The following is a 20,500-nucleotide window of genomic DNA, read 5'->3' on the forward strand; positions in this document are numbered from 1 at the left end:
GAAAAAAGAAGGGACTGCGGTCTCATGATCCCCTTTGACAGCACACCCCCAATTACCAAAAGACCTCCCCCTAGGGCTTACAATTTAAAGGTTTCAACACTTTCCAATAGCACCACTCTGGGGAACAAGCCTTTAATAAGGGTTTCTGGGGTAATGTTCCCGATCTGAACTATAGCACCATCTTCTATATGAGTCTCTGCCTCTGTCTCTATTCTCTTTTCCTTTTAAGGATGCCATGTTGGATTAAGGGTTCATCCTGTTCCGGTATGATTTTATTTTAACTAACTGCATCTTTGATAACACTATGTCTAGATAAGGTCACATTCTGAGGTACTTGGAATTATGACTTCAACCTATCTTTTGGCAGACATAGTTAAACCCTTAACAATAACTAATACTTTTTTTCACTCCAAGGAAACTTAACTTAGGTCATCAGAAAAGTTTCCTTCTTTGAGTGGATGGTGAAAAAAAAGAACTGCAATTTTTTTTTTTTTTTTTTGTGGTGGTACTGGGGTTCCTGGAAACTCTTCTTCTTCTGAGCTACAATCCCAGACCTATTATATATATATATGTTTAGGAAACAGGGTCTCTTAAGCCAGCGAGGCTGGCTTCGAACCTGTGTGATCCTCTTGTCTTCGCCTCCCAAGCGCAGGGATTACAAGCATGCACCACCACTCCTGGAAGAACTGCAATTTTATTTATTTATTTATTTATTTATTTATTTATTTATTTATTTATTTATTTTGTGGTACTGGGGATGGAACCCAGGGGACTTCTACCTCCGGACTACACTACCAGACCTATTTTATATTTTATTTGGAAACAGGGTCTCTTAAGCCAGCTGAGGCTGGCTTCGAACCTGAGCGATCCTCCTGTCTTAGCCTCCCAAGCATGGGGATTACAAGCGTGCGCCACCACGCCCAGAACTGCAGTTTTAAAGGGACAATTTTATATAAGGCCGAGACATACCTTTAATTGTAATGGAATAATATTTTTATATTGACTGATAATGTGCCTTTCTATAAGTCTTTCTATTACTCCTATAGCCCTTCCTCCATTCTTGAGATATGTATTGTTCTAGGAAAGTTGTTAAAGAAAAATCAGAGAACAAAGGAGTGAAGTTTTTAGTTAAAAAAGCTTAGTTCCAGGAAGAAGGCAAAAAGCTTAGAAAAAGCTGGGAATGGAAGTGCAGCCTGTAATCCTCTTATTTGGGAAGCTGAGAGAGGAGGGTCTAAGGTTTGAGGACTGCCTCAGCAAGTAGCAAGACTCTCAAAACAAAAAATAAAATAGGGCTGAGGGTGTATCTCAGAGGTAAAATACCCCTGGGCTCAATCTCCAGTAGTAGAAAAAAAAAAGACTTAGAATAACATTTGGTTAGTTCAAACTAATTATTCCTCCTTTCTTTACATCTGAGATTTAGATTAATCTCTAGAAGAGGAAGGAGGAGGAAGAAGAGGAGCATCTGAGAGTGGACAAGACATTGTGGGGTTCTGTGGTTCATCCTCCACAGGGCTAGTACCTGGAGAATGTGAAGAAAATGAAACCTCCACCTCCCCTAGAGAATATAGGGATTTAGAAGGACAACTGTATCTTGCTTCTGGGGAGGTCATAACATAAGAGAATCTTCCCATTTAAGTGGGACAGAAACACAGTTAAGTGTAGTCACGGCAAAAAGTACCTGAGATAGAGCCAGCCTGGGGTTGAGGAACTGCTCAGGCAGAGGGAGCTGAGAATGGCTGAGACTGAGGATGAGAGAATAATGTAAATTTCAGTAGATGCAGGTACAGTCAGATAACAATCAAAGGCCAGAATCCCCTTCCCCTCCAGCCCTCCTGTACCTCAAGCCTAATCAAGCCCGTGGATGGCCCCTGAACTGATTCACTAGCATTTTACCCCAATGGGGATTGAGACTCATAAAATAAATTAGGCTCACTTATTAATGCCTTGGCATTTTCCCAGAATACAGAAATTATTACTAAGATCTCACTGCCTGAGCCTTCAGGAAGGAGGGAAAGGAAGAAGAGAGTGGGAGTCCACAGCTGAAGCACTTCAGTTGTGTTTTATTTTTATTTATTTATTTATTTATTTATTTATTTATTTTTGGTGGTACTGGGGTTCCTGGAAATGCTTCTACCTCCGGGCTACACTCCCAGGCCTATTTTTATACTTTTTTATTTTGGAAACAGGGTCTCTTAAGTGCGGGGATTACAAGCGTGTGCCACCACGCCCGGCATCCGTTGTGATTTATTTATTTATTTATTTATTTATTTATTTATTTATTTATTGGTGGTATTGGGGTTCCTGGAAGCCCTTCTACCTCCAGGCTGCACTCCCAGACCTATTTTTTATTTTTGGAAAGCGCGATCCTCCTGTCTCTGCCTCCCAAGCGCGGGGATTAGGAGCGTGTGCCACCACACCCGGCATCAGTTGTGTTTTATTTTTATTTTATTTTTTTTTATTTTGAATGTTTGTGTTTTTTTTAAATTTTATTTTATTGGTGCACTGTATTCATACATCATAGTGGGATACAAACTTTTGTAGACATACATGCACACATCGCCCAGTCAGCCCCCACCCGATCCCCACCCCATTCTCTCCCCATCCCTCCTTCCCATGCTTGGCTTAGTGGTTGACATCAAGTATTATAGCAATTAATCCAAAATTAAAAATGATAATCTCACATAACAGTTTCATTTGTCTGATACCAAGCGTTTGATGATTTAAAGATAGCATTTCAATATTTCTTTTGCAGGGATTCAGAGTGGAAATCAAAACCAGAGAAGAAAAAATACGCCAGCCTCATGGCCGAGGGCGTGGCAGAGGCGCCATATTGTCACCGGCGGCGGCAGCAGCAGTGAATTCACCGAGTCCAGTATAGCTACATCTGCGTACTCAAGAACAGTGAGTCAAATTGCGGGCCACAGAGGAGAAATCGCAGTATTGGGCCTCCTGGGACTTGACCCAGTGAGGGAGTGGTGGTGGCAGAGATATCACACCATAGGAGAACGTGCAACCTGGCACCCCCCATAGTTTAAAGCAGCCTCTATCGACTCCCTGGGTCGGAGACTCTGTGATACAACCCAGTAAAGGAGTAGTGGGGTCTGAGATAATACAGACTCGAGATCCAGAGCACCTTAAGTGAAGCCATAGTGACCCAAGGGAAGAAGCCAGAGAAGGCACAAACCTCCGAAATCATGGGAAAGAGGAATAACACTGGAGTAATGAATGTGCACAACCCCACAACATCAGAACCTGATAAAACAGAAAATCAGAGATTTCTAGAAGATCAAATCAGGAAAATAACTGTAGAAATAATAGAGGTGCTTCGAAAAGAACTCAGAGAGAGCCAAAAAGAGATAAAGGATGCAATTAATCAGTTGTGTTTTAAATGTACGACTTATTGTTCTGAAGGAGACTCTGGCCCTTTTGGAGGGGAAGTTGTTAGAAGCTCTGAAATTTGAGGTACCTGCAAAGGCAACTCAGCTGTTGTTGCTAAGTGTTTCCAAGTTCTGGTATCAGTGTTGCGGCTCCTGTTCAAATGACACACAGTAAGGGAAAGATGAAAAGTCATCAGAAGGGAAGGAGCAGTTTAGTGTGGCTGACTTATGAGTTGTGGTTTAAAATGGTCTCTTCTCAAAAAAACAAAAAGTAGCCTCACATTTGAGCATGTCTTACAACTGGTCCAATAAGGTAAATATGTCAGTCCCCAAATAGTCTTTGATGGGAGAGAAAAGTAAGAAGGCAAAAGGGGAAAGGAAGCAGAAGTCAATAAAACAAATGACCTAATTGAAGGAAATTTTGTAGGGAGAACTCAGTCAGAATGAGGCTCTAGAATTAGACTGAGGTTACAGCATCTGTTTTGCTACGAACTAGATATCCATGGGCAAATAAACTTCAACCACTCTATGCCTTGAGTTCAAGTCTGTAACATAAGATGTGTTGTATGAAGACCTCATGAATTCTTCTGTTTTGACTCTTAGTGTTTATTTCTAAGTCACTCAGGATTTGCATATTTATTTCAATAACCTGATGTGGTTAGCCTCTAATGTGGCCCCCCGTGAGCCCCATTCCTGGCACTGACACTCTTGAGTAATGGCTTCTCCTTGGTGAGGATTAGGCCTAGTGGCTTGCTTCTAATAAATAGAATATGGCAGAAATAATGGGTTACTGCCTCCTACATTAAATTACAAAGTGATCTGGGCGTGTGTTTGGCTCATTTTCTTTCACTCTTTCTTCTCTTTCTCTCAGATTGCCTGCAGTGAGGGAAGCGTGGCACCATGTATGGCAATACCCACTTGGTGTGGAGAGGAACTGAGGCCTTCAAACCAACAACCGAGAGAAGCTGAAGGCTTCCAACAACCAGGGGAGTGGAGCTGCCAGTGGGTCCTCCAGCTTCCTCAAGTCTTAAGACAGTATCCTCAGGCAACAATGAGGCTTCAGTCTCCTGAGAGGCCTTGAGCCAGAGGAATCCAACTGGGCTGTTTCCAGATTCCTGACCCATAGAAACTGTAAGATACGTTTGTTTGGTGTTTTAGCTTCTAAGTTTCAGAATAATTTATTATCCTCCAACAGAGCTAATGCATGGCTCAGGCCCATTTCAGAGTGGGCCCAATGTGTCCCCAAACCCATCATCACATGGTTATTTCTCCAGTTCTGGAATGCATAATTAGAATAGACATACTCAGCAACTGGCACTGATCCCACAATGGTTCCCCTGATGCATGGAAGAAGAGCTATTCTGGTAAGCAAAACCAAGTGGAAGCCATTAGAGCTGTCTCTACTTACAAAAACAGTAAACTAAAAGCAATACTACATTCTTGGAGAAATTGCAGAGACTGGTGCACTTGAAAGGAACTCAAAGATTTAGGGGCTATGATTTAATCAGAATGACAATGGACTATTGTAAACTTAATCAGGTGGTGACTCTTAATTGTACTTGTTTCTCTAGATGTGGTTTTGTTGCTGGAGCAAAATCAACATGCAGCTATTGATCTGAACATGCTTTTGTCTTTTTACCTGTAGACCTAAGAGGAAACTGATTTTCATCTGATAAGGCAGCAATGTAACTTCATTGTCCTACCTCAGGGATATATTGATTCTCCGGCCCTATGCCATAACCTAATTGGCAAGGACCTTGACTCCCTTTCCCCTCCACAGGACATGATGCTGGCCCATCAGTGATAGTATCATGCTTATGGGAATGGTGAGCAGAATATAGCAAATATTCTAAATATATTGATATAAGTGTAGTATGACAGGAGATAAATTCAAGAAACTTATCAGAAATCTAAGGTCCTGCTACTTTGATGAAAGTTCTAGGGGTCCAGTTGTCTAAAATATGAAGAGATTTCTAAGGTGAAGGTTGTTACATCGAGTTCTTTCTACCATTAAAAAAAGAGGTACAATGGCCAGGGATAGTCTATAGCAAGACCTTCAGCAACTTAGCAAGAGACACTGCTTTAAAATAAAAAATAAGCCGGGCGTGGTGGCGCACACTTGTAATCCCCGCGCTTGGGAGGCTGAGATAGGAGGAATAGCCTGGGTTTGAAGCCAGCCTCAGATACTTAGTGAGGCTCTCAGCAACTTAGAGAGACCCTGTTTCCAAATAAAATATAAAAAAGGTCTGGGAGTATAGCCCGGAGGTAGAAAATCTCTGGGTTCCACCCCCAGTACCACCAAAAATAAAATAAAATAAAATAAAATAAAAAATGAAACAGGGTTTGGGGGCCTATCTCAGAGGTAGACTGCTCTTGGGCTCAATCCCCAGTAACCCAAAACAAGAAAGAGGCACAATGCCTTCTTGTCCGCTTTGGCTTTTGGTGGTATCATATTCCTTGTTTGGGTATGTTACTTTGACTCATTTACTTAGTGACCTGAAAAGCTGCCTATTTTGAGGAGGTCCCAGAATAAGAGCAGTCTCTAAAACAGGTCAAGCTGCCGTGCAGCTGTTCTGCAACTGGGCCATGTGACTTAGAAGATAGGATGATACTTGAAACATCAGTGGCTCACAGGGATGCTGCTGTGAGCCTTTGGCAGTGCAGCAAGGTTCAGTGGTGGGCGTTGCTGGAGGAGGAGAATCACTGGGGGCACGGTCTTAAGGACGCTCTCTGTCCTCCGCCCCTCGTTTGCATTCATCTCCCCCACCTGCCACAGGCTGAGCAGCTTCCCTGGGCCACGCTTTTCCATCACGATGTTTCTACCCTGGAACCATCTCACATGGACTCTTCGAGATATGAGATGACTCTACATCTCTGACACTACGAGACAAAATAAACCTTTTCTCTTGTAAGTTCTTGTCTGGAATTTTGGTCACAGCAATGAAAAGCTGACTAACAGTGATGAATGTCCAATATACCAACGACAGACATAAACACTGAGCCCCCCAGGATGGCACTATTCCCTGGGTGGTGGGGGAATCAGCCAGGTACCTGATGGTGGGTTAAAGGCATTGATCTGCTTTCTTTAGGAAAGGGATAGCACTTTTCTTACTAGCTATGAATCTGCTTTTCTGCTTGCACTGCCTCTTTCAAAACTATCAGTTGTGAACTTTCCGGAATACTTTATCTAAAAGCATGTTATTTTATGTAACAGCTGTGTGTGTGTGTGTGTGTGTGTGTGTGTGTGTGTGTGTGTGTGGTTTGACGTGGGATTGAACCCAGAGACATTCTACCTTAACACTCCCAGCCCTATTTTATTATTTATTTTTAAACAGGGTCTCACTAAGTTGCAGTAAGCCTTATTAAGTAGCTGAGGCTAGCCATGAACTTGCAATCTTCCTGTCTCAGCCTCCCAAGCACTGGGATTACAAGCGTGTACCACCACGCCCAGCTTCACAACATCAGTTTTGACCAAGGAACTCACTTCATTGGGTGCAGGTTTGTGGAACTCACTGCTCTTATGTGAGCTGTGATTTTGAAGCAATAGATGTTACAGAATAGAGGAACTGCCTTTTTTTTCTTTTTTAGGTACTGGGGATGGAACCCAGGGGCATTCTACCTCCAACCTACACCCCCAGCCCTATATTTTATTTTTTATTTTGAAACATGGTCTCACTGAGTTGCAGAGGGCCTTCTCACTAAGTAGCTGAGGCTGGCTGAGAACCGTGATCCTCCTGTCTCAGCCTCCTAAATGCTGGGATTACAAGCATGCACCACCACGCCTGGCTTTGGAATTGCCTTTTGAAAGCTCAGTAATGGGACCATCTAGGTGGCAACACATTATGGGGCAAGGTTCTCCAAACTGTGGTAAATGCTCTAAACCAATTTCAAGTATACAGTACTGTTTTCTTCCATAGCAGGATTCACTAGTCTAGGAATCGATGGGATAGAAGTGGAAGCTCTTGCTCTCATTCTTCATCTCAGTGCTCCACTATTAAAATCTTTGTTTCTCATCCCCACACCTGTAGTCTCTGATGCTCTAGAAGTCTTAGTTCCCAAGGGAGAAATGCTTCTACCAGGGGCACAAAAATAAGTCTACTAAATTAGATGGTGAAACTGCCACATGGACATTTTGGGGTTCTAATGCTGCTGAATCAACAAGCAAATGAGGGAGTTACTATTTGGCTGTTGTGACTGATGTTGACTGTCAAGAGGAAATTAAGTTGCTACCACACAAGAGGTAGGTCTAGAATGCAGAGGATCCACTAGGGCAATTTTTATTGTACCCATATTTTCTGAACATCTAGTCAACAGAAAACTAAAATATTCTTTAATTTAAGTAGTACTGTTAATGGATCTAATGTTTCAGAAATAAACATTTAGAGCCAGGCGTGGTGGCGCACACTTGTAAACCCCGTGCTTGGGAGACTGAGACAGGAGGATCCCACAGGTTCGAAGCCAGCCTCAGCTACTTAGTGAGGCTCTCAGCAACTTAGTGAGACCCTGTTTCCAAATAAAATATAAAAAAGGTCTGGGAGTATAGCCCAGAGGTAGAAAGCCTCTGGGTTCCACCCCTAATACCACCAAAAAATAAAAATAAAAATAAAAAATATAAATAAATAAATAAATAAATAAATAAATAACATTTAGAAAAATAAGGAACCATGACTAATTAAAAACCGTGGGCCGGCCGGGCGTGGTGGCACGTGTTTGTAATCCCCGCGCTTGGGAGGCAGAGACAGGAGGATCATGCAGGTTCGAATCCAGCCGCGCGTACTGGCTTAGGAGACCCTGTTTCCAAATAAAAATGTAAAAATAGGTCTGGGAGTGTAGCCCGGAGGTAGAAGGGCTTCCAGGAACCCCAGTACCACCAAAAAAAAAAAAAAAAAAAAAAAAAAAAAACCGTGGGCTGGGTGTGGTGGTGCATACCTGTAATTCTAGTACTTGGGAGGCTGAGATAGGAGGATTGCAGGTTCAAGGACAGCCTCAGCAAGTATTGAGAGTTTCATCAACCTAGAAAGACCTTGCTTCAAAATAAAAATAAAAAATAGGGCTGGGCTGTAGCTCAGAGGTAAAATACTACTGGGCTCAATTCCCAGAACCAAACAATTAAAATAATAAAAAAATAAAGGGCTCAGTAAGGGAATATGAGCAGGTAGTGGAAGAAGGTGATAAACATCAGGTATGACCACATGACCAGCTCCAGAAAAGAAGAATGTAATAAGAGTATTAATAAGAGTATTTTTCTTTTTTTTCTTTTCTTTTTTTTTTTGTGGTACTGAGGGTGGAGCCCAGGGGCTTTCTATATCTGGACTACACTCCCAGACCTATTTTATATTTTATTTGGAAACATGGTCTCACTAAGTTGCTGAGAGCCTCACTAAGTAGCTGAGGCTGGCTTCAAACCTGTGCGATCCTCCTGTCTCAGCCTCCCAAGCGTGGGGATTACAAGTGTGCGCCACCACACCTGGCCATAAGAGTATTTGTTCTTATTTGGATATGCATATGTTTGTGTGTGTGTGTGTGTGTGTGTGTGTGTGTATATATATATATATATATATATATATATATATATATATATTAGCTAAATATTTTTGTTTCTTTTCTTCTTTCTTGTCTCTTTAACTAACAAAGAATTGCTAATTCTGGAAACAGCCTTGCTGAGGCTGGCTTCTAACCAGTAAATGCTCCTGTCTCAGCCTCCCAAGTACTGGGATTACAGGCATACACCACCACACACAGGTTCATAATGATCATTTATAAAGATGTTTATCAGCCGGGCGTGGTGGTGGCGCACACTTGTAATCCCAGAGCTTGGGAGGCTGAGACAGGAGGATCACACAGGTTCAAAGCCAGCTTCGGCTACTTAGTGAGGCTCTTAGCAAGTTAGTGAGATCCTGTTTCCAAATAAAATATAAAATAGGTCTGGGAGTATAGCCTGGAGGTAGAAAAGTCCCTGGGTTCCACCCCCAGTACCAAAATAAATAAATAAATAAATAAATAAACAAACAAATAAATAAGTAAATAAATAAATAAATGTTTACCTTTTTAAAGCAGATCAAAATTTTCACTATTCTTTTGGTGTTAATTTCTAAGTTTTATTGCATTTTGCTAAATAGCTTTTTAGTTTTCAAGCTCTTTCTCCCTTCTCTCCCTTTTCCCCTTCCTTCCTTCTTTCTTTCTTGTTCTGAGAGTTGAACCTAGGGACATTCTTCCTCTGAGCTACCCCAGTCTTTCTTATTTTATGTTTTGAAACCATGTCTCCCTAGATTCCTAAGAGTCTCACTAAGTTGAAGCTGCCCATGAACCTGTAATCCGCCTGTCTCAGCTACCTAAGTACTGGAATTACAGGTGAGCACCCCACACATCTTCTTTACTACTTAATACATGGCAATTTGTTGTAATTGTTTCCACATATATTTCAGAACAATGTGTAATCTCTGGTTAATGAAAAGTTCCATAAAATGTTCTATGGTATATAAATTCTCTATATGCTTTATTAATTTAGTCTGCTTTATTTCAGAAAAAAGTGTGTTAATTTCTATGATAGTAGCTCTATTAATTTCTTCTTGTAAAAAGCTAGAAGCATTTTTGTTTTATGTGTGTGTGTGTGTGTGTGTGTGTGTGTGTGTGTGTGTCTGTGTGTTTTATAAGGAGTAAACTCAGAGGAATTTTACCTCTGAGCTATACCCTCACCCCTATTTTAGTTTTTATCTGGAAACAGAGTCTCATTATATTGCAGAGCCTCACTAAGTTGCTAAGGCTGGGTTTGAACCTGTCATCCTCCTGTCTCAGCCTTCTAAGTACTGAGATTACAAGTGTGAGACACCATATCTGGCTTGGTTTATACTTTTTTTTTTTTTCTTTGTGGTACTGGGAATGGAACCAGGGGGCATTTTACCTCCGAGTACACCCAGCCCTATTTTTTAGTCTTTATTTTGAAACAGGGTCTCACTGAGTTGCAAAGGGCCTCACTAGTAGCTGAGGTTGTCTACGAATGGCGATACTCCTGTCTTAGCCTCCCGAATGCTGGGATTACAAGTGTGTGCCACCGCACCCAGTTGCTTTATACATTTTTGAAACTATAGTGTTAAGTGCATAAAAGTTAATGATTGGTATAGCTTCTTTGTGGATTATGGATTTTATTAATATGAAATATTTATTTTATGCCTTTTAATGTTTCTATACTATATTAATATTTGCCATTCATACTAATAAGTGAGGTAACATATGAAGTGTTTGGTTTCATGCCTAACAATGATAAACAGGCTACAAAGAACAGCTCCAGTTATTATCATTAGTTTTATTCTGGGTCCCATTGTGTGCAGGCTGTCTGATCTCTTTGGAGACAAGGAGGGAAAGAAAGGACTAAGGGAATCCAGGTTAGAAAACTGAGCAGCTGGTTAGGAAAATGAGGCTTAGAATTTCTTCTCCCTCAAACAAGATGATGGAAACTCCAGTAGAAAGAGGTCCCAGGTCTGAACAAATCACCAGAAAGCCTGCTAAACATACCTCCTAGGCGGCCAAGAGCATACATTTGTTGCATTTTTTGCAAACAGATTTCTTGTTGGATCTTGGCCTTTGTGCTTTTAAGGCCCAATCGCATCTAGGAAGGGACAAGCCAAATGAGGTCAGACCCGGCAGTAGCTGGGCGGCTGCAGCTAGAGGTCAGGATTACCTCTCCAGCAATCCCTTGCACTTGGGCTCACTCGAGCCTATAATGGCAATGTCTACAGCAGCCATTCTCCACCAGTGGAATTCTTGGTTCTGCCATACTCGGTGTGTTCAAGGTTCTTTCTCTCTGACTCATTCCTCACACCTCCTTCCCTCAGGTCGGCTTCGTGGCTGGGCCATTTCGGTCCCATCAGATGTGCTTGTTCCAGTTATATGTTCATTATTGACTGCTAACATGCACTGGGGGGAGGGGTCCCTCTGCTGTCTACTTGTCTTGGGAACCTGAAATCAGAGTAGCTTTACTAACTAACCACTTGTTGCTTAAAATCCCTTGACTCCCAAAGCCTTCGCTTCACCTGCCTGAAACCTGAAGCCTCGCTTCTCTTTGCCTTGCTGCATGAAATTCTTTGAGTCATAAAAAGTCACCCGGCATGGTGGCGCACACTTGTAATCCCAGCATTTGGAAGCCTGAGACAGGAGGATCATGGTTCGCAGACAGCCTTAGCTACTTAGTGAGGCCCTCTGCAACTTAGTGAGACCCTGTTTCAAAATAAAGAATATAAAAATAGGGCTGGAGGTGTAGCTCAGAGGTAGAATGCCCCTGGGATCAATCCCCAGTACTGTAAAACAACAGCAACAACCAAACAAACAAAAATAAAAAGTTAAAGCTTGAAGGTGCCTTATGTTACAGTTTTTTGGAGAATATGGTTGTGGGGAAACTGGTCCTGGGGACCCCTGTTCGGGTCCCAGACACATTTTCCCTTAACCCATAACAAAACCCAAAATGACCAAAAACAGAAAAACCGCGGGTTCTTGTCCTAAGCTAAGAATAAATATGCATAGCTTGGACAGTTGCTGAAGATTTAAAGAAGTTTATTAAAAGATAGAAATACAGAAAATAGAAATACAGCCCCATGCCAAAATGGCATGGGGGGAGGTGACTCAAAATGAATACACCAAAGGGATCACACGTGGACCGGACTTTTATACCCATGACCTCCATCTTGTTTGCGTAATTCTGAGGTAGTGAACGTCCCTGTAAGGTACCTCCCCTTACCCTGTAAGGTACCTCCCCCAGCCGGGTGTGGCAGTGTTTCCTTTCGTGAAGGTCGACCCCTCCTACCATCTTAGCTAGCTTAATCATTTAGATCTGTTTTTAGATAAAGGCCTAGTTCTCCTCTCCTAAGATCTGTCTTTAGATAGAGACAGGCCTAGTACTCCTCTCCTATTGCCTGGTTAACTTTTAGCTATGTTAATTTACATTGGAATAGTTGCCTGCTTTTAGGCAGAAACCAAGTCCTTGCACAGATTTGCCCCTCACCCGATTTTTGAAATATATTAATAATCATAGCTTTCTCAAATCTTCCTAGGTCATTCCCAATACTGGTACACCTTAGAGATGAATTAGTTCAAGTATCTCATTTCACTGAATAGGAAAGCAGAGTCCAGAGAGGAGAACTGATTTGTTCTGAATCATACAATTGGTGAGAGGCAAAGTGGGACTGGAACCTACAGGAAGAGGTTGTTTGGGGCAGCTGCAGCACAGCGTAGAGTGCTAGGTGTCTGAGTTGGGGGAAGCAGGGTCCAGGAGGTGGGCATGGTGGGTTGCAGGCACCGGCACCGGCCTCTGCTCTTCTGGCCCTGCCATACACATTCCAAGGGTAGCCCAGCTACAACAGCAGCACCGAAATAACATCGACTCATGCCCGCACAGTTAGAAACCTTTCCATCTATGTTATCTCATAAGCTCTTTTCGTAAGAAGTTGCTATTAGTATTAAAACTAGCATAGAAAAAAATAAAATCAGGGACATGAAAAAAATACATTGTACCACTTGGGAGTGTGCTCCATATTACTGACCCCTCTCCTTCCAGCCTAAGGGACCACGGTTTTTTTTTTTTTTTTTTTTTTTTTGCTCAGCTTTCTCTGCTACAATCGCAGCCTGGCCTCCCCACATCCATGTGACCACGTGTAAGATAGTCACACCCCGAAGTTTTAGGGATGGGTATGATTAGCAAGGATTGTTTGGGAATGGGCTTGTAATGCTAAGTGGGCCGCAGAGGCGTGGCAGGAGCTGTGTGTGGTGGCAGCGCTCCAAGGAGAGCCTTTCTTCACTTTTTGGGAAAGCAGGACCATGCAGACCTGATTGCTATAGGACCACAAGGCAACATGGCTTCAAGACAGAGCTGACAGCAGAGCAAACCAGAGAAATAGAAAGAAGCCGGTGTTTCTTCCTAGGGAGTCTTGGGATCTCCATGAGTGGCTGGAGCAGCCTGTAAGAGATTGCCTTGTTTTCTTGGACTTGTAGTTAAGTAAGCCACTATGTCTCCTTTAGAAACCAGCTGGAGGGAATTTCCAGTTGCCTTATGATATACTTTTTTTCTAGTGCCTCCAAATACACTGTCAGCATCAGTGTTCCTGTGTTGCCTTTAAAGGGTGCCAGCTTTGAACCGGCTGTTTGTTTAAAACACGGCTCCATCACTTCCCAGCACGTGACCTCAGGCAAGTTAGCTGGCCTCTCTGCAGCCCCCAGTTTCCTCTCTGTGCCTACAAAGGGATAGCAATAATACAGAGTTGTTGAGAGGATTAAGTAAATTAAAACAAGGAGAGATTTTAAAGGTATGCCTCGATGTAAAGGCTCAAAACACTTTAGTATTTTTATTGTAAAGAATAGAATAATTCAGAAACCTAATAATTCCCAATGTATAGTCTATTTTTAATACATTACCTGTAATGTGCCAGGCATCTGAATAGGAACTCTCCATGTATTTTTTTTTCTAATTCTAACAATGACATCTGTAGCAGGATTGATTCACTTATTTCCAGATGAAGAAACAAGTCCACAGAGGCAAGTGAAGTGGCCAAAATCACACAGCCAGTAGCTGCAGAGCCAGGATTTGTACCCAGGAGCTGTTCCAGCACCGCCCTTCCCACTCTACCATGCAGCTTCCTGGGGTACCTCCACTGAATCGTCCTGGTGGAGGGCAGTGAGTTTGGGGGTCAGGAGCAGCATCCCACAAGAGCTAAAACTACATAATAGCAGGTAAGCTGGGCCTGGTGGTTCATGCCTGTACTCCCGGTACTTGGGAGGCTGGAACAGGAGGATTGCAGGTTCAAGGACAGCTTCAGCAACTTAGTGAGAAGCTGTCTCAAAGTAATAAAAAAGGGCTTGAGAATGTAGCCCAGTGGGTTGAATGCCCCACACAGTACCAAAACAACAACAACAACAAAAAAAAAAAAAAAATGGGAAGAAAGGGAGACTAGAGGAGAGAAAAGAGAGACGGGAAGGGAAGGGAAAGAAGAGGTAAGCCACAAAAGAAATAGACGCATTTGGAAATGTGGGAGGAAAGGTGTAGGCCCCACATTGAAGCTACTCTTTGCACTTTGTGCCCTTCTCCTAATGGGCGGGGTTGTGATGGGTACTGGGTCAGTGCTCCACTGATCTGAGAAGACAGAACATACTAAGGATTTTTTTTTCAGCATTGTCATCTGAGACTAGTAAGGCAGGGAGCAAGAAATTCAGATGTCATCTAATAAAATCACTTATTTTTCTTTCTGGTACTGGGGATGGAACCCAGGGACATTCTACCTCCTAGCAACACTCCCGGCCCTATTTTTTATTCTTCATTTTGAAACTGGGTCTCACTGAGTTGCAAAGGGCATTACTAAGTAGCTGAGGCTGGCTGTGAACCATGATTCATCCTCCTGTCTCAGTCTCCCAGATGCTGGGATTACAAGCGTGCACCATCACGCTTGGCAAAAAAATCACTTTTGACTTTACAGTTACTAACCCAAACTTGGCTCATTCCTTTAAATCTTGAACTTGTCTTAAGTGTACTAAACTTTAAGTGCCAGAAATTATTGACTTTACCTTTCATATAGCTAGTATGTCTCCACCAATGAAAACAGAAAAAAGCAGTAAGTGCTGAATAAGATGTTTTTTCAAGGAAGAGCATAGTGAACATATTCTAGAGATGGAGCAGAACTGATGAGTATTCTTTTCTTTTTTTCTTTTTTGTTTCCTTTTGAAAAATGGAGACTCATTATAGGAAGGAAATGGTTTGCTTTGGAAGGCTGAACCCAGAGGCATTCTACCTCTGAGCTATACCCCCAGTCCATTTTATTTTGAAACAGAGTCTTGCTAAGCTGCTGAGACTGACTTTGAACTTGTGATCCTCCTGTCTCAGCCTCTGAAGTACTGGGATTGCACAGACATCATGTGCCATCATGCCTATTAAATTTTTTTTAACTAGGGAAGTTCACCCAGATATATTCACCCATGTAAAGAAATGAGAATCATGTTTGTGAGACATTAAAAGGGCCCTTAATTGAATATTCCAGAAATCCCTTCTGAAATTCAGTATATCTTGACCTAAATCCAAAGCACAGCTCCACCTTAAAAGTTGTACCGTGACTAAGAATATGTGGTGTCCTGGGCAGACAGATGTTCATGGATGAGTTGGAGAAAGCTTTTCCTAACAATATTATTGTATCTTTTCACAAGGTCTTTAGTAAATTCCAGCTCCTGCCCTTTGTCAGGTGGACTGCCTCTGGTTAAGAGAATTAGTAGAATATAAGATAATAATTGACATTAAGTCAGCAAAGAATGGGATGGAAAGATACAGAGGATGGGAGAGAACAAGTCCTGGACTTAACTGCCAGAGGCAAAGTGAATCGGGTTCTTGAAAAGGCCACAGGCCACATGATCAGAACGATCTGATCAATGGTGATCTTTGAAGTTGGTTAGTTGTTCATAGGCTTCCTGGGATTCTAAGCTATGCAGAACTTGCTAAAGCCCTATTTGATTTGCATTTTTTCAAGAAGAGAATTCTGATGAATAAGAGCTTGTTTTACACCACCCCCAAAGTGATTCCCAGTACCTCACCCAATTTTCAGACCTGGATGAATTCACAAACACAGCTCTTTGTTTGTTTTTGCAGTGCTGGGACGGAACCCAGAGTCTTGTACTTGCTAACTAAGCAGGTCTCTCCCACTGAGCTACAGGCCAATGCACAGATTTTTTTTTTTTTTTTTTCCTTACTGGGGATTGAACTCAAGGGAATTCTACCTCCAAGCTATCAGCCCTTTTTATTTTGAAATAGGGTCTTGCTAAGTTGTAGAGGGTCTCACTAAATAGCCGAGGCTATCTCAAACCTATGATCTTCCTGTCTCAGCCTTCCAGCTACTGGGATTACAGGCATGTGCCACCATACTCAGACCAACATACAGCTTTTTTTTTTTTTTTTTTTTTTTTTTAGCTATGACATTCTACCTTTTAGCTATACCCCCAGCCTTATTTTATTTTTTATTATGAAACGGGATCTCACTGAATTGCTGAGGTCAGTCATGAATCCATGATCCTCCTGTCTCAGCCTCCCAAGTCCTGGAATTACAGATATCCCCCACCACACCCAGCCAACACTCAGCTTTTTGAATGAAGGTCAAAGGTCAAAAAATTATTATTCCTGAGGAGAGGCATTTATACCGACACATATAAGGATATTCTGTGAATCTTCTTCATCTTCCCCAAAGATCTGAAACCACTGGGCACACATGATCAAGAGAAACATTCAGAACATTCAAGGGCTTTCTAAATCTGACTCTGGACTTACACTAGTTTCTTGGGGCCCGGAACACAGTAGGACTGAGATTTAAAAGAAGTATTAAGTGAAATTTTAACCTAGTGTACCTCACAATAGATTTCATGAGATACCAAACTTTAATTTCATGGGTCTTTCTTCCTTCCTTCCTTCCTTCCTTCCTTCCTTCCTTCCTTCCTTCCTTCCTTTCTCCCTCTCTCTCTCTCTCTCTCTCTCTCTCTCTCTCTCTCTCTCTCTCTCTTTTGGTGGTACTGGGATTCCTGGAAGCCCTTCTACCTCTGAGCTACACTCCCAGACCTATTTTTTTTATTGTCTCTTAAGCCAGCGCGGCTGGCTTCTAACCTGCAGGATCCTCCTATCTCCGCCTCCCAAGGGCGGGGATTACAAGCGTGTGCCACCACGCCCTGCTTCATGGGTATTTCTTCATTATGCAAAGATACAGATAGTATTTGACAACCTGAGCAACTTAAAGAATCCTCAGACTGACCAACTGATTTGTGGAATATGGGTTATTATTATTATTATTATTATTATTATTATTATTATTTTGGTGGTACTGGGGATAACAGGAAGAGCCAAGTATAAGTTCTTACAGCTTCTCATTAGCAAAATAACTATGAAAGGGCAGTATTACTTCAAGGCACTCATCACTCAGTGGGAACATATTGTGTAATTGTTGTTCAGGATTTACTTCCCTTCTCAGACTGCAAGACCCTTGGCAGTAGATAGTCTGTCTACTCTGCCTGTTCACCACTCTACCCCTGGGTCTAGGACAATGACTGACACAAAAGGTGCTCACGAAATATTTATTTTTTAAATTTAATTTTTGCCAATCATGGTGACACACACTTATAATCCCAGCACTTGGGAGGCTGAGACAGGAGGATTGCACAGGTTCAAAGCCAGCTTCAGCTACTGAGTGAGGCTCTCAGCAATTTAGTGAGACCCTGTTTCCAAATAAAATATAAAATAGGTCTGGGAGTATAGCCTGGAGGTAGAAAATCCCCTGGGTTCCACCCCCAGGACCACCAAAAAAATTTTTTTTAAGTTCTTTATTTTTTGGTATTGAGGATTGGACCCAGAAGCATTCTATCTGAGTGACACCCCCAGCCCATTTTTTTACTTATTGATTGATTGATTTATTTACTTATTGCAATATTGGAGATTGAGCCCAGGGACATTCTACCTCCAAGCTACCTTGCCAGCCTTTTCTTTTTCTTTCTTTCTTTTGAAACAGGGTCTCACCAGGTTGATGAGAGTCTCACTACTTGTGGAGGCTGTCCTTGAACCTGAGATCTTCCTTTCTCAGCCTCCCACGTACTGGAATTACAATTATGCACCACCATGCCTAGCTAAGAAATGTTTTCTTAAACAGATAGATAAATACATTCTAGGGTAAATTTCCGAGCTCACTGTCATTTCAAAGACTTAGAAGATGCAGGTGTGCTAATTTCTTTTTTTTTTTCTTTTCTTTTTTTTTTTTTTTTTTTTGGTGGTACTGGGGGTTAAACACAGAGGCTTTCTACCTCCGGGCCATACTCCCAGACCTTTTTTTAAAAAATATTTTATTTGGAAACAGGGTCTCACTAAGTTGCTGAGAGCCTCACTAAGTAGCTAAGGCTGGCTTCGAACCCGTGCGATCCTCCTGTCTCAGCCTCCCAAGCACTGGGATTGCAAGAGTGTGCCACCATGCCCGGCTAGGTATGCTAATTTCTATCACACTGTTATTTCATTTTCCATTTAAGCCTGTGAAGAAGATGGCTGAGTCTTGACTCACCAGCATCATTTTCCTGGCTGAGTGTGAACTGTCATAACCCTAACCAACTGGCATTTCCAACTGCAACTTTTATCCCAAATGCAGTATTCTTACTGGAGCATGTCAGTACTTGGAATGCAATTAATAATATGTTGAATGCTCTTATTTTTTCCCTAGTCTGCTAAATATAAATTACCTAAGACAACAGGTTGCTTACACTTGGAAGTGACAATAGTACAAATTTACTGACTTGCTACAACTGTACATCAACTTTTGTCAGTGTGCTGCATATGCTGGATCTTGAACATTTCATTATCATGTTGGCCATTATTCTATTTTTCTTTTTTTTCATATTTATTTTTAATTGGTGCACTGTATTCATACATCAGAGTGGGATACATACTTTTGTAGACATACATGCACACATTGCCCAGTCAGCCCCCACCCGATCCCCACCCCGTTCTCTCCCTATCCCCCCCTCCTATGCTTGGCTTAGTAGTTGACATCTAGTATTATAGCAATTTATCCAAAATTAAAAATGATAATCTCACATAACAGTTTCATTTGTCTGATACCAAGCTTTTGATGACTTAAAGATAACATTTCAATATTTCTTTGTGCTTTCTTTCTTACCAGAGAATCTATTTTTTTCTATTTTTTAGGTGAAACTATCATATATTTATATATTTATTTTTCAGAAAAAAAAATCTATCCTAATATGGAATATGGACTCTAGGTACCCACAATGATCTTGAAAAAGAACAAAGCTAGAAGATATATATTTTCTGATTTCAAACCATATAAAGCTACAATAATTGAAACAGTGTAGTACTATTCTAAAGGCAGATATATAAACCATTGGAGTTAAATAAAAGCCTAGACCTAAATTCTTCCCTATATTGTCAAGTTATTTTTGACAAGGTTTCCACGAACATTTGGTGGTAGAAATAATAATCTTTTAACTAAATATTGTTGAAAAATAATAATTACATGGAAAAGAATAAAATTGGACCCTTACCTAATCCCATATACAAATATTAACTCAAAATAGATAAAAGACCTAAATATAAATCTTAAGACTATAAACTTTTAGGAGAAAATCTGGGTCATAAAACCTCACAACATTGAAATTGGCAGTGATTTCTTGGTTATGATTTCAATGGCACAGGCAACAGAAGAGTATACAAACTCTCTAAAAAATAAAAAACATATTGTATATCCAAATACAATGTAAACAGAGTTAACAGTTACTAATAGAATGGGATAAAATATTTCCAAATGCTATATCTGAAGGTATATTAATATTCCAACTAGAAATCCTAAAAATTAACAACAATAAAGGCAAACAATATCCTTTAGAGATAGGTAAAAGACTAACATAAGTAATGAATCTCCACAGATAACCAATCTTAGTTGTCTGTTGGATGGAAAATCTTGTTTCTCTAGTTCTGGTGTGTGTTACCTATTTCTTCTTTGTAGTTAATCTCTTTGAGTATTTTCTCTAGTGCTGGTTTTGAAGACAAAAATTCCTTCAGTTTCTGTTTGTCATGGAAGCTTCTTATTTCTCCATCTAATTTGATAGAAAGTTTTGCTGGGTAGGAAATTTTTGGCTGGACGTTGTTTTCTTTCAAAATTGGGAATATGTTACTCCAAGCCCTTCTGGCTCTCATAACTTGGTTTGGGAAGTCTGGAGTGATTCTAATTGGTTTGCCTCTGAATGTCACTTGGCCCTTTGCTTTTGTTGCCTTTAAGATTCTCTGCTTGGCTTCCACATTGGTCATTTTGACAATTATGTGGCGTGGGGATCCTCTTCTCCGATCCTGTCTAAAGGGAGTTCTATAAGTTTCCTGGACCTGTGTATCGACCTCTTGCTCTATGTCTGGAAAATTTTCTGCTATTACTTCCTTGAAGAGATTATTGATCCCTTTGGTTTCACTTTCTTTTCCCTCCTCTATTCCAATTATTCTTAGGTTAGCTCTCTTAAAATGGGCCCATATGTCTTCAATATCAGATTCCTGCTGTCGGATATTTTTTCCTAGATTAGAAACTATGCGTTCATTTTTGGAATGATCATCTTCTAAGAGCAAGATTCTG

At 41.2% G+C, this 20,500-nt stretch overlaps 1 protein-coding gene across 1 annotated transcript in view; it reads left to right on the forward strand.

Annotated features, from left to right (window-relative positions):
• Positions 1-20,500, forward strand: part of LOC308273966 (general transcription factor 3C polypeptide 6-like) — a gene marked incomplete at both ends in the record, with an annotated part of 49,742 nt that overhangs the window by 24,881 nt on the left and 4,361 nt on the right. The window contains 1 exon segment of the mRNA XM_080711363.1: positions 13,437-13,552. Coding sequence (XP_080567489.1) covers positions 13,437-13,552 — 116 coding nt within the window.

This window comes from Muscardinus avellanarius (genome assembly GCF_963383645.1).
Source record: "Muscardinus avellanarius genome assembly, chromosome: 15".
Classification (NCBI taxonomy): domain Eukaryota; kingdom Metazoa; phylum Chordata; class Mammalia; order Rodentia; family Gliridae; genus Muscardinus; species Muscardinus avellanarius.